Source organism: Eriocheir sinensis, chromosome 2 (genome assembly GCF_024679095.1).
Source record: "Eriocheir sinensis breed Jianghai 21 chromosome 2, ASM2467909v1, whole genome shotgun sequence".
In the NCBI taxonomy this organism is placed as follows: domain Eukaryota; kingdom Metazoa; phylum Arthropoda; class Malacostraca; order Decapoda; family Varunidae; genus Eriocheir; species Eriocheir sinensis.
This window is the reverse complement of record NC_066510.1, coordinates 26,889,603-26,903,613: the sequence shown is the minus strand read 5'-3', so window position 1 is coordinate 26,903,613 and position 14,011 is coordinate 26,889,603. Positions and strand designations below refer to the sequence as shown.

The window sequence follows — 14,011 nt, the reverse complement described above, 5'->3', positions numbered from 1 at the left end:
AAACCTCACGGATGACATCATACTTTCTCGCTCTCATCCTCGCTGCACTCCCTAAACGGACTACCCACTGGTTTGTCATACTCATCTTTACATTCTTGGCCCTGCCGCATCCATTTACCTCCATCCACACCCCTAGATACTTGTATTCTTCCGTCTGTTCCAACTCATCCCCTTCCAGTCTCCAAGTTGTTTCTCTCTCATCCTCTTACCTATTGACTATCATAATCTTGCTCTTCTCATTACTAAATCTAACACCAAAATCCCTTCCATAACCCCCTACCACATCTAGGAGACTCTGTAGTTCTTCAGCAGACTCACTCATAACCACCACATCATCCGCATACAACAACACATACTTTATCCTCTCCAATTCTCACTCCTGCATTCGTTCTCCTCATTCTGACTGCTAACTCCTCTGTGAAAAGACTAAATAAGGTTGGTGATAATATACAGCCTTGTCTCACTCCTCTTTCACTCTTCACCCAATCTGTCTCTAGATCACCAAGTCTATACTTTGCTCTTGTACCTACATACATACTTCTAATTATGTTAACAATCTTATCATTCAGCCCAACTTTTTCAAGCACTCTGCATAACACATCCCTATTCACCCTGTCATAAGCTTCCTCTATATCTAGGAAGCCTAAGTACAGTTTCCCTCCCTCTCTCTTTTTCCTTTCAATCAGCTCATTCACAACAAACATATTATCTTCCGCTCGCCTGTCCACTCGGAACCCATTCTGCTCCTCACCCAGCACCCTGGCACTCTCAATCCATTTACACAACCTTTCATTCAACACAGCACTAAAGATTTTTCCTATTGAGTTTACCAGAGAGATTGACCTATAGTTCTTTAACTCCTGCTTACTCTTATGTCCACCCTTATGGATCAGAGTCACTCTACATTCATTCCATTTACTCGGCACTCTCTTCTTCCCATACCTGGTTGAATAACTCAGTCATCCTCTCAATCACAGCCTCACCTCCATTTTTATACAACTCATACGGGATCTCATCTGGTCCTGCAGCCTTACCATTCTTCTGTCTTTTCACACATCTCTCAACTTCCTCCCTGCTGATCCTTTCATTCAGCTTATTTGCATCTTTCCTCACCATGGTCACACAACGTTCTCCAACACCAAATACTTCCCCTACTCCTCCCATTTCTTCCCAAAACTCTCTAACTGACTCTCTCATTTTCATAGGTGGGCATTATCACGATAAGTTATCGCGATACTTTATCGCTGATAACAAAATCGGGTTATCGGCCATCCGCTACTTATTTAAATATATATCGGTATCTTCGTTACTTTTGTAACCAAACTAGCGATAATCGATACTTTTTTTCTGCCTCTCAGAAAAAAAAGTTGTCTCCTCCCCACTGCGCATGCGTGGCCCGGGCGCCCGGTGTTGAATGAAAAATTTTTGGGGTATGATATATGTTCGGTGAAGAAATTTCATAGTTAGATCATCAACATTAAAACACTAGCTTATTTTTTTATGTTAGACTCAAAAATCAATATATCAAAGAGAAAAATAATTTTGCCTTGCCCAAAAAATGATTATTCACTGCCTCAAATTTAATATTCCATATTCGTTTGTGAGCATGCCATGGTATTGAAGGCACCCGGTGTTGTGTTATTTGGTGTCCCATCGTCAAAACAAACAGAGTGCATGTTCAGACCAGTAAGCGTAGCCCTGTACAGTCTCACAAAGCTTTTTAACACATCAAGAGTTGCTGGAAGGCTGAATCAGACAAACAGTACCACCATACTCGCTGTTTCTAGAACGATACTCTGTACATATAAATACAACTCGTACAGAGTATCGTTCTAGAAACAGCGGGGATGGTGGTAGTGGTACTGTATGTCTGATTCAGCCTTCCAGCAACTCTTAATTACGGTTAAATTTCTTCGTAAAACTGTACAGGTCTACGCTTTCTGAGCATGCGCAGTTCACGAGAGACCAGTGTTTGTAAAAAAAAGCGCCAGCTTTTGACGGTGGGGACGCCAAATAACACAACACCGGTTCAGGCGTTTCTAGTATTACCGTTCATAGGTACGTGTCAACGTGTGGTTTTCAGGTTTTATAAGTTTTCTAAAATACAAATAATATTAAATTTGAATACATGTATGTTTTTTTTATTTGAAATATCAATATATTATCGTTTTCGCCTATCGGACTTATCGCTAGGTAGTATTGGAATTGTGGATCTATATCGAGTATCGGTTATCGGTTATCGCCTATATTTGTCTCCAGTTAACGAATATCGGTTATCACCGATAAGGTTTTCCATTATCAGTTATCGGTTATCGGGAATAAGGTTTTATGTTATCGTGACCAGCTATGCTCATTTTCTCCTTATCTGTAATTTTTTCACCATTCACCTTCAGACTTTCCACATTCTCACTGTCACTCATCCTCTCACCTCTCAGAAATCTATACCATTCACGACCTCCCTCAAGCCCTTTCTCTCTCAGGGTCTGAATCACACTTCTTTCACACTGAACCTTTGCACTCATGATCTTCCGCTTTGTCAGTCGTTGGTGTCTCACATAGCTTTCCCATGCATTCTGCTATTCACTCTCAGCTTCTTCGCTTTCTTGCCTCCTTCTCCTCAGTCGTCTACACAGTCTATTCAGTCTCTTTCGTTCTTTTCTAGATGCCCTAACATCATCGTCCCACCACGGTTTTCTTACACGCTTTCTACCATTCGTTCTCACATACCCTACATGTTGGGCTGCAGCTCCTCTCACAGTCTCTACAAGCCTTTCATTCAAAGCACCCACATCATTCAAACAACCTGGCTCCCAATTTCTTTCACTCAAATCTACCTGAAAATTTTCCCACCCTACATCTCTCAGTCTCCACTTCTTCTTCCCCATTCCGATTTATATGCTCACCTAACATACCTGTATGTGCATTCATATCACCCATAACAATCACTCTCTCTCCTGCATGCTCTCTCACAACTTTTCTAAGGATATTGTACTTTCCCCTGTTTTCCCTTGCTGCTCTATCACCCTCTACAGTCATATACACAACCACCATTACTACTCTTTCTAGTCGGCCCTTTTTATTCTCGCATTCCACACTCACGGCCAATACATCTTCACTGCTAGCGCTGTTACCAACATCTAGCTCTTCCACCTTCAGATTCTCATTTTTGCGGTGGAGGAACGCTATGCCTCCTCCCAAAGTCTCCTGTTTCTTCCGCCCCTTCCCAATCATCACATACTCACTCCCCTCAGTCTACACGTCGCCTCTCAGGTGTGTCTCAGTCAAGCCTATTATATTATACTTTCATTCATCCAGTTCCTTACTCATGTCCTCAAGTTTGCCCACACCCCAGCCTCTCACATTCAAACATCCAATCTTCAAGCTTTCACTTGCCTGAGTTGTGTATCCACTCCTCCGTGCTAGGTCATTTATACCCGTTCATACTGTCTCCACTGCATACAGAGACTTCATACGCACCCATTCACGCAGAAGAAGAAGAAGAAGAAGAAGAAGAAGAAGAAGATTGTTATCATTATTATTAGTTATTCTTATGATTATTGTTATTCTTAACATCATCATATTGATAATCATCATCATTATTGTAAAAATAGTAATAATAATATTAACAATAATAATAATAATAATGATAATGATGATAATAATAATAATAATAATAATAATGATAATAATAATAATAATAATAATAATAATAATAATAATAATAATAATAATAATGATAATAATAATAATAATAATAATAATAATAATAATAATAATAATAATAATAATAATAATAATAATAATAATAATAATAATAAAAATAATAATGATAATAATAATAATAATAATGATAGTAGTAATATTGATTATGATGATGATGATGATAATAATAATAATAATAATAATAATAATAATAATAATAATAATAATAATAATAATAATAATAATAATAATAATAATAATAATAAAAATAATAATAATAATAATAAATAACAAAAATAATAATATTATAGCACTGTCACGTCTTCCATTTAATCATATTTACTTTCTTCTACAATTATATATATATATATATATATATATATATATATATATATATATATATATATATATATATATATATATATATAGAGAGAGAGAGAGAGAGAGAGAGAGAGAGAGAGAGAGAGAGAGAGAGAGAGAGAGAGAGAGAGAGAGAGAGAGAGAGAGAGAGAGAGAGAGAGAGAGAGAGAGAGAGAGAGAGAGAGAGAGAGAGAGAGAGAGAGAGAGAGAGAGAGAGAGAGAGAGAGAGAGAGAGAGAGAGAGAGAGAGAGAGAGAGAGAGAGAGAGAGAGAGAGAGAGAGAGTGTGATCATTGCATTTTGTACTTGCAAAATGTCCCCAAACAGTACTTGACATAAAGCCTGGCGAGAAAACTTTTCCCTTCTATCTGTGTGCTGTTGGTTGAGAGCAGGTGAGGCGACTCCACATCCACCACAGCCACACCCACCCACCCACATACACACATTAAGAAAAAAATCACCCTGAGTAACAGAGAGGCTGCGACCATCACGAAATGGGAATGAACGATGTTGTCTGCAAAAATGTTAACGTCGTGTGAGGGCGGAGTCTTCCAGCTAGTCCTTGACCCACTAAGGTGGCGACGCGAGTATATAAGGCGCTGCAGAGCCTCTGGTCGGCACTTGCGATCTTGCCAAGGTAAGTGAAACATTCGAGTAGGGAAAACAGTGGCCAGAGGGACGAGACAAAAAGGAAAAAGGCTACTGACAGTTGCAGCAGCTAATATGGTGTTCAGGATGGAAAAAAATTACGCATATGCCTTTTTCATGCTTACAAGGCTGCCTTACTTTTTTCTCATTGCTATGGTTTTTCTTTATTTCTTTCGAATCTTTTTCAATCACAGTTTCATCCAAACCTAATTATGCATGCTGTGAAACCTTTAGATTAAGCCCCAACCAACTAGAGCTACTCTTGGTGAGAAAAAGCTTAACCAATGAGCGTCCATCTTCGAGAACCATGTACTCTTTCTCAACATGATCCGCGGTAATGGATCCAACAGTGGCCAATGCATGAGTACTTTATCGTCATTTATTTAATTTACCATAGTTTTCAGGGGCTTGTTGTATTTACCTTCCAAATTGCCAGAAATGTTTTTGCATTAACATGAGTGATGAAGAAAAAAAATAATTAACGTCAGAGACCCAGTTACTCTATTGTTTTTTTCTTGTCCACTCAACACAACACAACGTGCATTATTTGAGATATCGTATTTACCTTCGCGAGAACACACTCCTCTGGACTAACACGGTGACGTCACTTTTGCATCAGAGACTTTGGGATACAGAGGAATGGGTGAGCGATGTTTTGGCGCTCATGTGATGCAGCAATGTGTGTGCGAGTTGTCCAGGCGAGAAGAGGGAGTTGTAAGGAATGTGGCCCTATCTTCAAAACATTGAATGAGGCCGTTCAAAAGATAGCAAGGATTAATTTCACCAGAAGTGTTTTGCTGGTCAAGTTGGCTAATAAGACGACAAAAGAAGTTGGTAGGGATTCGGACACTTTCATTCTATAGGTCAGCTTAAATGTGATCAAATACTAACGCCGTGAATCATCGCTTTCTCTTTTAAGAGATAATTATGGATCTTGGATTTCTCTTGTGTTACTACTATTATGAACATGCAGTTGGAGCATACACACACACACACACACACACACACACACACACACACACACACACACACACACACACACACACACACCACTTCGTGGCGCAACTGTTAGAGCGCTGCGCTGCCAGGCTTCACGGTCTGACAGGGCGGCGGTTCGCGCTCGCTCAGGCCGGATTCTTTCCGTTGACTAGGAATGGTTACTGTCCCCCCTTGAGCAAGGGGGATGGGGTGTGTGGTGTGTGAGGTCCTGGCAGTACCCACAGATCAACGATAGACTTGCTCATGTCGGGAGGGTACCTGCTGGCGATTACGAGTCCAACACGTGATCAGGCTGTGGTGAATTACCCCCCCCCCCCGCCCCCTCACCGCCACCACCATACATATATATACATATATATATATATATATATATATATATATATATATATATATATATATATATATATATATATATATATATATATATATATACACACACACATCAACACACATTCAAGCACATGATTCTTCACCAACAGATGAAATTCGTGGTCTTGCTGCTGTTGGTGGGGGTCGCTGCCTGCGTGCCGCAGCGGGGGGGTTTCTTTGACCTTCCTGGGTTCAGCAGGAACAGGGGCCGCCCGCAGTTCAACAGGCCCCCCCAGCAGTTCAACAGGGGAGGCGGTTTCAGAAATGATGGTGGCCAGGTATGTTTATAATAGAAAATTAATGCAGACAACAATCGTTTAGGAAGAAGAATGCTCTTGTTGACTCGCTATAATCCTCATGGGATGATATCATCGTGTGACGGTGGTCTGCTATAAGCATTAGCAGCACAGCCTTTGCCTTTTGTTTCAGGTCCACCACTCGGAAGGAGGTATTGATTACAACTACTCCTGGCGGAACGGCCAGAGTCAGCTGACCGGCGGTGGGGCAGCATCTTACTGCAGAGGGCTGGGCGGTGGATGGGCTGCTGTTACCATTGACTCTCCTGCGAAGAACAGCTTTATCTATGGTCTGATTAGGAATGGTAAGTAGTGATTGAATTTTTCATACTCATCCATTAGAGTTACAATAAAGTATTATGAGATTCTCCATTTAATACTAATATTATAAATGATCGAAGTAATGTGCTCTATGTAACTTGATTCAGTTGCTTTAATATCCAGTTGTGCTTATAAACGAATGAAAAAAGAAAACAAAGTGGCAAGTTATTTTGCCACAATACTTTAAGTAGAGAATAAAAGAAGCTTTTCTAACTCTCACAGAGAGACTCCAATACATCTGGACGGGAGCCCGTAAGAGCGGCAGAGGTTTCACCTGGGCCAATGGTAGTCCCGTCACCTTTGCTGACTGGTCCCACACCGGCGGGTGAGTTATTCCGATGTGTGTGTGTGTGTGTGTGTGTGTGTGTGTGTGTGTGTGTGTGTGTGTGTGTGTGTGTGTGTGTGTGTGTGTGTGTGTGTGTGTAGCAGGATTGCCAGTGGCTCTTCCCTTCAACAAAATTGAAGAATTCGTTATTCTGAATTTATGCTCAGTGTGTGGCTGGTGACAAACGGTGGTATGTGTTTCATCCTACAGGAGAGGACGTCCTCAGCCAGACAACCGTGAAGGGAATGAAGATTGTCTCGCCGTGCTGGACAATATTTACAATGATGGGCTCAAATGGCACGACGTCGCATGCTCCCACAGGAAACCCACCGTGTGTGAGCGCAGGAGCTAGGATGCCTGTCTTCATCACATTTCACCAGATGTCCTTATCTTCCCCCTGACAGCCATGATGAAAAGCTTTTCTCCGCACTCCTTTCTCTTTCCAACCAATGCCTGTCTTTTATAATTCCCCATGTGAGAGAGATCTTGCGACTTTCTGTATTTTCGTGTGTGATTATGAGATATTGTCTTCCTTATCTGTACACTGTATTTATCTAAATTCTCTCTCTCTCTCTCTCTCTCTCTCTCTCTCTCTCTCTCTCTCTCTCTCTCTCTCTCTCTGTATTCAAATTATTATGGTAACCATTGTCATTCTAAATATGTATTTATTGAGCAATTCGCTTCACCCAACTTATGATATTCTTATGAAAGGAAATAAAATGTGATAAAGTATTTGACTTATTCTTTTCAAAAGCGGGAATTTTTTTTTTTTCATCTCACACACGCTGGAAAAAAAACTTGAAAACATTAAATTAAAAAACAACAACAGCACAAGTATCAACTGACTGAAAAAAAATACTAAAAAAATATACCAACTCTTACTATAACAACACGAATACATGAGTAAAAAAAAAAAAAAAACTCTTATTAGGTGCTAAAAACAGGCTATGCCTTCGGCGGCTCTGACCACCTACAGCTAGCCAAGATTGCTTCTCCCTGTATATGACTTGACCTCTTTCAAGAGGACTGTAGGGGGCACCTGTGGTCCAGTGGCTGAGTCTCCGCCTTCCGCTCCGGTTGGGGGGGGGAGGGGGGTGCTGGAGCGTATAGGTTCGAGTCCTACCCGGTTCCATTGGAGTGGAAAGGTTGGGGGCTCTTTCCGACACCCCCAGCCCGTTGTTGGGCCTTCTCCACTTGAAAGAATTGGGCATCTCTCTACCCGACGTCTTGGTGGTTGCGCGGAATGCACTGCCTTCCTCCCTTCGGGTATATCCCCAACGAAATACCGAAAAAAAAAAAGGGGTATGAAGACACCTCTCCATCCGAAATTGACCTCTCTATTGGCAACTCTATACTAATCGCTTTTTGTTGCCCTCTCTGTGCTGTAAAACAAAAAAAAGTTCGCAAAGTGTCACTGATAATGAATAATTTTGATTTGTCCACATTCATAAAAAAACATTGAGTATTTTGAAGCATTCAATCAGTTGTCCTCGGAGTCAACGTTTCTGAAGAGAGAACATGTTTTAAAGGGTGGAGAGCCTCTCGTCGTAGGGTTTGTTGCGCAAGGAAGGGATCATTTTTGTTGCCTGAAGTTGTATACCTTCTAATTTAGCAATGTCCTTTTTGCATGGTGGGGAGATCAAAACTGTACTGCATATTTCAAGTGGGGTCTGACTAAACTACTGTAAAGCGGAAGTATTACTTCTTTATTTTTTTAATAAAAAGTTTCTTTTAGTGAAGCCCTACATTGTTTGCTTTTTTTTGTTGCATCGATGTTTTGCTGTGAGAATTTGAGGTTTGACGTGATTTTGTCACCCAAGTCCGTGACGCACTGAACGTTTTTGAGTTTGACGCCGCGCATTTCGTAATCGAACTTCTTATTTCTTGTTCCAACTTGAAGGACCTGGCACTTATCTATGTACTACATTAAAGGGCATCTCCCATGTATCAAACCAAGCTGAAATTTTTTACAAATCCTCTTGAAGGCTTTGTCTGTCTTCGTCAGTGAGAACCGAGTTACCAATCTGTGTGTCGTCTTCAAATTTACTAATGAGATTATTGATTCCAACGACCACATCGTTGATGTAAATAATGAAGAGCACTGGGCCAAGGACCGAACCCTGAGGGACGCCACAAGTGACCGGCGCCCACTCTGAGTTAAATCCGTCAATCACCACTCTTTGTTGTCTATTGGTCAACCAATTCGGGATCCATTGGTGCACTTGATCGTCAATACCTAGTTGCTTTAATTCATAAAGTAATTTATGATGTGGAACTTTATCAAACGATTTCTGGAAATCAAGATAGACTACGTCCAGTAGTTTGGTTACGTCGTAAACTGGCAGGATTTTTTGTTACGGAAGCCATGTTGTGATCTTTAATTAATGCGTGCCTCTCAAGGTAACTCACAATATTCTCTCTGATTATGCTCTCGAGTAGCTTACCTACAACTGAAGTTAGACTAATGGACCTGTAATTACCCGGTATTTCTCTCTTAAAAATCGAGTTACGTTAGCCTTTTTCCAATCCGAAAGGATGCTCTTTGTTTCCTTAATTAAGTAGTAGAGGATATACTATGTTAGGTCCCGGACTTTCATTTGTTATTTGAGAGCTTTTAGGACTTCATCAGTAGTTATTATATTACAAAGTTAGGCAATGCATGAACGAGTTTTACGTTAGTACTGTTGTCGTCGCTGGTGATGGTGGTAGTGGTGGGAAGGCTGCGAGTATTAAATACCGAGGAAAAGTAATTGTTTAACAAGTTCGCAACGTGTTGGCTGTCAGTCACTAGTTCACCGTCAGTTTGTTAGAGGTCCAATTCCACTTCTGATCGCCTTTGTATTGTTTATATAACTGAAGAAGGATTTCGTTTTATTTTCACAGGTGGCTGCAATGTTTTCTTCATATCAACACTTTGCCTGATTTGATGACATACTAATCTTTTACTCACCGCCTGGCTTCATGATAAAGTCTCATGTTTTCGGGCGTGTTCTGCTCTTTCTTTAGCCTGTAAGACAATTTTCTCTCCTTAACCGAATGTTTAATTTCGCTATTACACCAAGCTGGACTTTTATTAGTGTTACTTCGCTTCTCGTAAAATGGGACCATGAAAAAAGAGAGAGAGAGAGAGAGAGAGAGAGAGAGAGAGAGAGAGAGAGAGAGAGAGAGAGAGAGAGAGAGAGAGAGAGAGAGAGAGAGAGAGAGAGAGAGAGAGAGAGAGAGAGAGAGAGATTTACATAGAAAATCAGAACACACAGACCCCATGGTCCAGACTAGGTGGTCTGTCCTTAAACCTAAGTGATTTTACATTAATCAGATGGCTCCAAAACGTTGCTTTTCTACTCTAGTTAATATTAAGTTCAAGGAAGTGACGGTCGAGCATGTTTTTAAAGGAGTCAATCGTGTTACACTGGACCACTGATGGTGGGAGCTTATTCCATTCTCGCACTACAACGTTGGTGAAGAAAAATTTGGTGTAGTCTGAATTTACTTGTCTACATTTGAGTTTTGTGCCATTGTTCCTCGTTCGCAAAGTGTCATCGATCATAAACAATTTTGTTCTGTCTACATTCGTGAAACCATTAAGTATTTTAAAACATTCGATCAGTTTTCCTCGGAGGCGACGTTTCTCAAGAGAGAACATGTTAAGGGTGGAAAGTCTTTCTTCGTAGGATTTGTTGCGCAAGGAAGGGATCATTTTTGTTGCTCGACGCTGAACACCTAGTTTAGCAATGTCCTTTGCATGGTGGGGAGATCAAAACTGTACCGCATATTCCAAGTGGGGGCTGACTAAACTATTGGAGAGCGGAAGAATTACATCTTTATTTTTTAATAAAAAGTTTCTTTTAATGAAGCCCAACATTCTGTTCGCTTTATTTGCTGCATCGATGCATTGATGTGTGTGAGAGAGAGAGAGAGAGAGAGAGAGAGAGAGAGAGAGAGAGAGAGAGAGAGAGAGAGAGAGAGAGAGAGAGAGAGAGAGAGAGAGAGAGAGAGAGAGAGAGAGAGAGAGAGAGAGAGAGAGAGAGAGAGAGAGAGAGAGAGAGAGAGAGAGAGAGAGAGAGAGAGTGTGTGTGTGTGTGTGTGTGTGTGTGTGTGTGTGTGTGTGTGTGTGTGTGTGTGTGAGATCATTGCATTTTGTACAAGCAAAATGTCCCCAAACAGTACTTGACATAAAGCCTGGCGAGAAAACTTTTCCATTCTATCTGTGTGCTGTTAGTTGAGAGCAGGTGAGGCGCCTCCATTTCCACCACAGCCACACCCAACCACCCACATACAGACATTAAGAAAAAAATCACCCTGAGTAACAGAGTGGCTACGACTATCACGAAATGCGAATGAACGATATTGTCTGCAAAAATGTTAACGTCGTGTGAAGGTGGAGTCTTCCAGTTAGTCCTTAACCCACTAAGGTGGCGACGCGAGTATATAAGGCGCTGCAGAGCCTCTGGTCGGCACTTGCGATCTTGCCAAGGTAAGTGAAGTATTCGAGTAGGGAAAACAGTGGCCAGAGGGACGAGACAAAAAGGAAAAAGGCTACTGACAGTTGCAGCAGCTAATATGGTGTTCAGGATGGAAAAAAAAATTACGCATATGCCTTTTACATGCTTACAAGGCTGCCTTACTTTTTTCTCATTGTTATGGTTTTTCTTTATTTCTTTTGAATCTTTTTCAATCACAGTTTCATCCAAACGTAATTATGCATGCTGTGAAACCTTTAGATTAAGCCCCAACCAACTAGAGCTACTCTTGGTGAGAAAAAGCTTAACCAATGAGCGTCCATCTTCGAGAACCATGTACTCTTTCTCAACATGATCCGCAGTAATGGATCCAACAGTGGCCAATGCATGAGTACTTTATCGTCATTTATTTAATTTACCACAGTTTTCAGGGGCTTGTTGTATTTACCTTCCAAATTGCCAGAAATGTTTTTGCATTAACATGAGTGATAAAGAAAAAAAATAATTAACGTCAGAGACCCAGTTACTCTATTGTTTTTTTCTTGTCCACTCAACACAACACAACGTGCATTATTTGAGATATCATATTTACCTTCGCGGCAACACACTCCTCTGGACTAACACCGTGACGTCACTTTTGCATCAGAGACTTTAGGATACAGAGGAATGGGTGAGCGATGTTTTGGCGCTCATGTGATGTAGCAGTGTGTGTGCGAGTTGTCCAGGCGAGAAGAGGGAGTTGTAAGGAATGTGGCCCTATCTTCAAAACATTGAATGAGGCCGTTCAAAAGATAGCAAGGATTAATTTCACCAGAACTGTTTTGCTGGTCAAGTTGGCTAATAAGACGACAAAAGAAGTTGGTAGGGATTCGGACACTTTCATTCTATACGTCAGCTTAAATGTGATCAAAAACAAACGCCGTGAATCATCGCTTTCTCTTTTAAGAGATAATTATGGATCTTGGATTTCTCTTGTGTTACTACTATTATGAACATGCAGTTGGAGCACACACACACACACACACACACACACACACACACACACACACACACACACACACACACACACCACTTCGTGGCGCAACTTGTAAAGCGCTGCGCTGCCAGGCTTCACAGTCTGACAGGGCGGCGGTTCGAGCCCGTTCAGGCCGGATTCTTTCCGTTGACTAGGACCGGTTACTGTCCCCCCTTGAGCAACGGGGATGGGGTGTGCGAGGTCCTGGCAGTACCCACAGATCGACGATAACTAGCACTTGCTCATGTCGGGAGGGTACCTGCTGGCGATTACGAGTCCAACACGTGATCAGGCTGTGGTGAATTACAGACACACTTCCCCCCCCCCCGCCCTCTGACCACCCCCATCATATATATATATATATATATATATATATATATATATATATATATATATATATATATATATATATATATATATATATATATATATATATACACACACACACATTAACACACATTCAAGCACATGATTCTTCACCAACAGATGAAATTCGTGGTCTTGCTGCTGTTGGTGGGGCTCGCTGCCTGCGTGCCGCAGCGGGGGTTCAGTAAGAACAGGGGCCGCCAGCAGTTCAACAGGGGAGGCGGTTTCAGAGATGATGGTGGAAACAGAGGAGGCCAGGTATGTTTATAATAGAAAATTAATGCAGACAACAATCGTTTAGGAAGAAGAATGCTCTTGTTGACTCGCTATAATCCTCATGGGATGATATCATCGTGTGACGGTGGTCTGCTATAAGCATTAGCAGCATAGACTTTGCCTTTTGTTTCAGGTCCACCACTCGGAAGGAGGTATTGATTACAACTACTCCTGGCGGAACGGCCAGAGTCAGCTGACCGGCGGTGGAGCAGAATCTTACTGCAGAGGGCTGGGCGGTGGATGGGCTGCTGTTACCATTGACTCTCCTGCGAAGAACAGCTTTATCTATGGTCTGATTAGGAATGGTAAGTAGTGATTGAATTTTTCATACTCATCCATTAGAGTTACAATAAAGTATTATGAGATTCTCCATTTAATACTAATATTATAAATGATCGAAGTAATGTGCTCTATGTAACTTGATTCAGTTGCTTTAATATCCAGTTGTGCTTATAAACGAATGAAAAAAGAAAACAAAGTGGCAAGTTATTTTGCCACAATACTTTAAGTAGAGAATAAAAGAAGCTTTTCTAACTCTCACAGAGAGACTCCAATACATCTGGACGGGAGCCCGTAAGAGCGGCAGAGGTTTCACCTGGGCCAATGGTAGTCCCGTCACCTTTGCTGACTGGTCCCACACCGGCGGGTGAGTTATTCCGATGTGTGTGTGTGTGTGTGTGTGTGTGTGTGTGTGTGTGTGTGTGTGTGTGTGTGTGTGTGTGTGTGTGTGTGTGTGTGTGTGTGTGTGTGTGTGTGTGTGTGTGTGTGTGTGTGTGTGTGTGTGTAGCAGGATTGCCAGAGGCTCTTCCCTTCAAAAAAATTTAAGAATTCGTTATTCTGATTTTATGCTCAGTGTGTGGCTGGTGACAAACGGTG

At 41.4% G+C, this 14,011-nt stretch overlaps 1 protein-coding gene across 19 annotated transcripts in view; it reads left to right on the top strand.

Annotated features, from left to right (window-relative positions):
- The first annotated feature begins 6,166 nt into the window (after window positions 1–6,166).
- LOC127001941 (L-selectin-like) overlaps window positions 6,167–14,011 on the top strand; it is a 38,278-nt gene continuing 30,433 nt past the window's right edge. For 7 of the 19 annotated variants that reach the window (XR_007755599.1, XR_007755601.1, XR_007755604.1 and 4 more), the window contains exons 1-2: window positions 12,951–13,117; window positions 13,269–13,440. Coding sequence is in view for 1 of the 19 variants with exons in the window: in XM_050867211.1 (XP_050723168.1) it covers window positions 6,169–6,328 (160 nt within the window). In the remaining 18 variants the exon portion in view is untranslated. Of the gene's footprint in view, window positions 6,329–6,631; window positions 6,678–6,915; window positions 7,019–7,228; window positions 7,656–12,949; window positions 13,118–13,268; window positions 13,441–13,678; window positions 13,782–14,011 lie in introns of those variants that run through there. The other 12 variants (XR_007755571.1, XR_007755575.1, XR_007755570.1 and 9 more) reach the window with 7 other exon arrangements.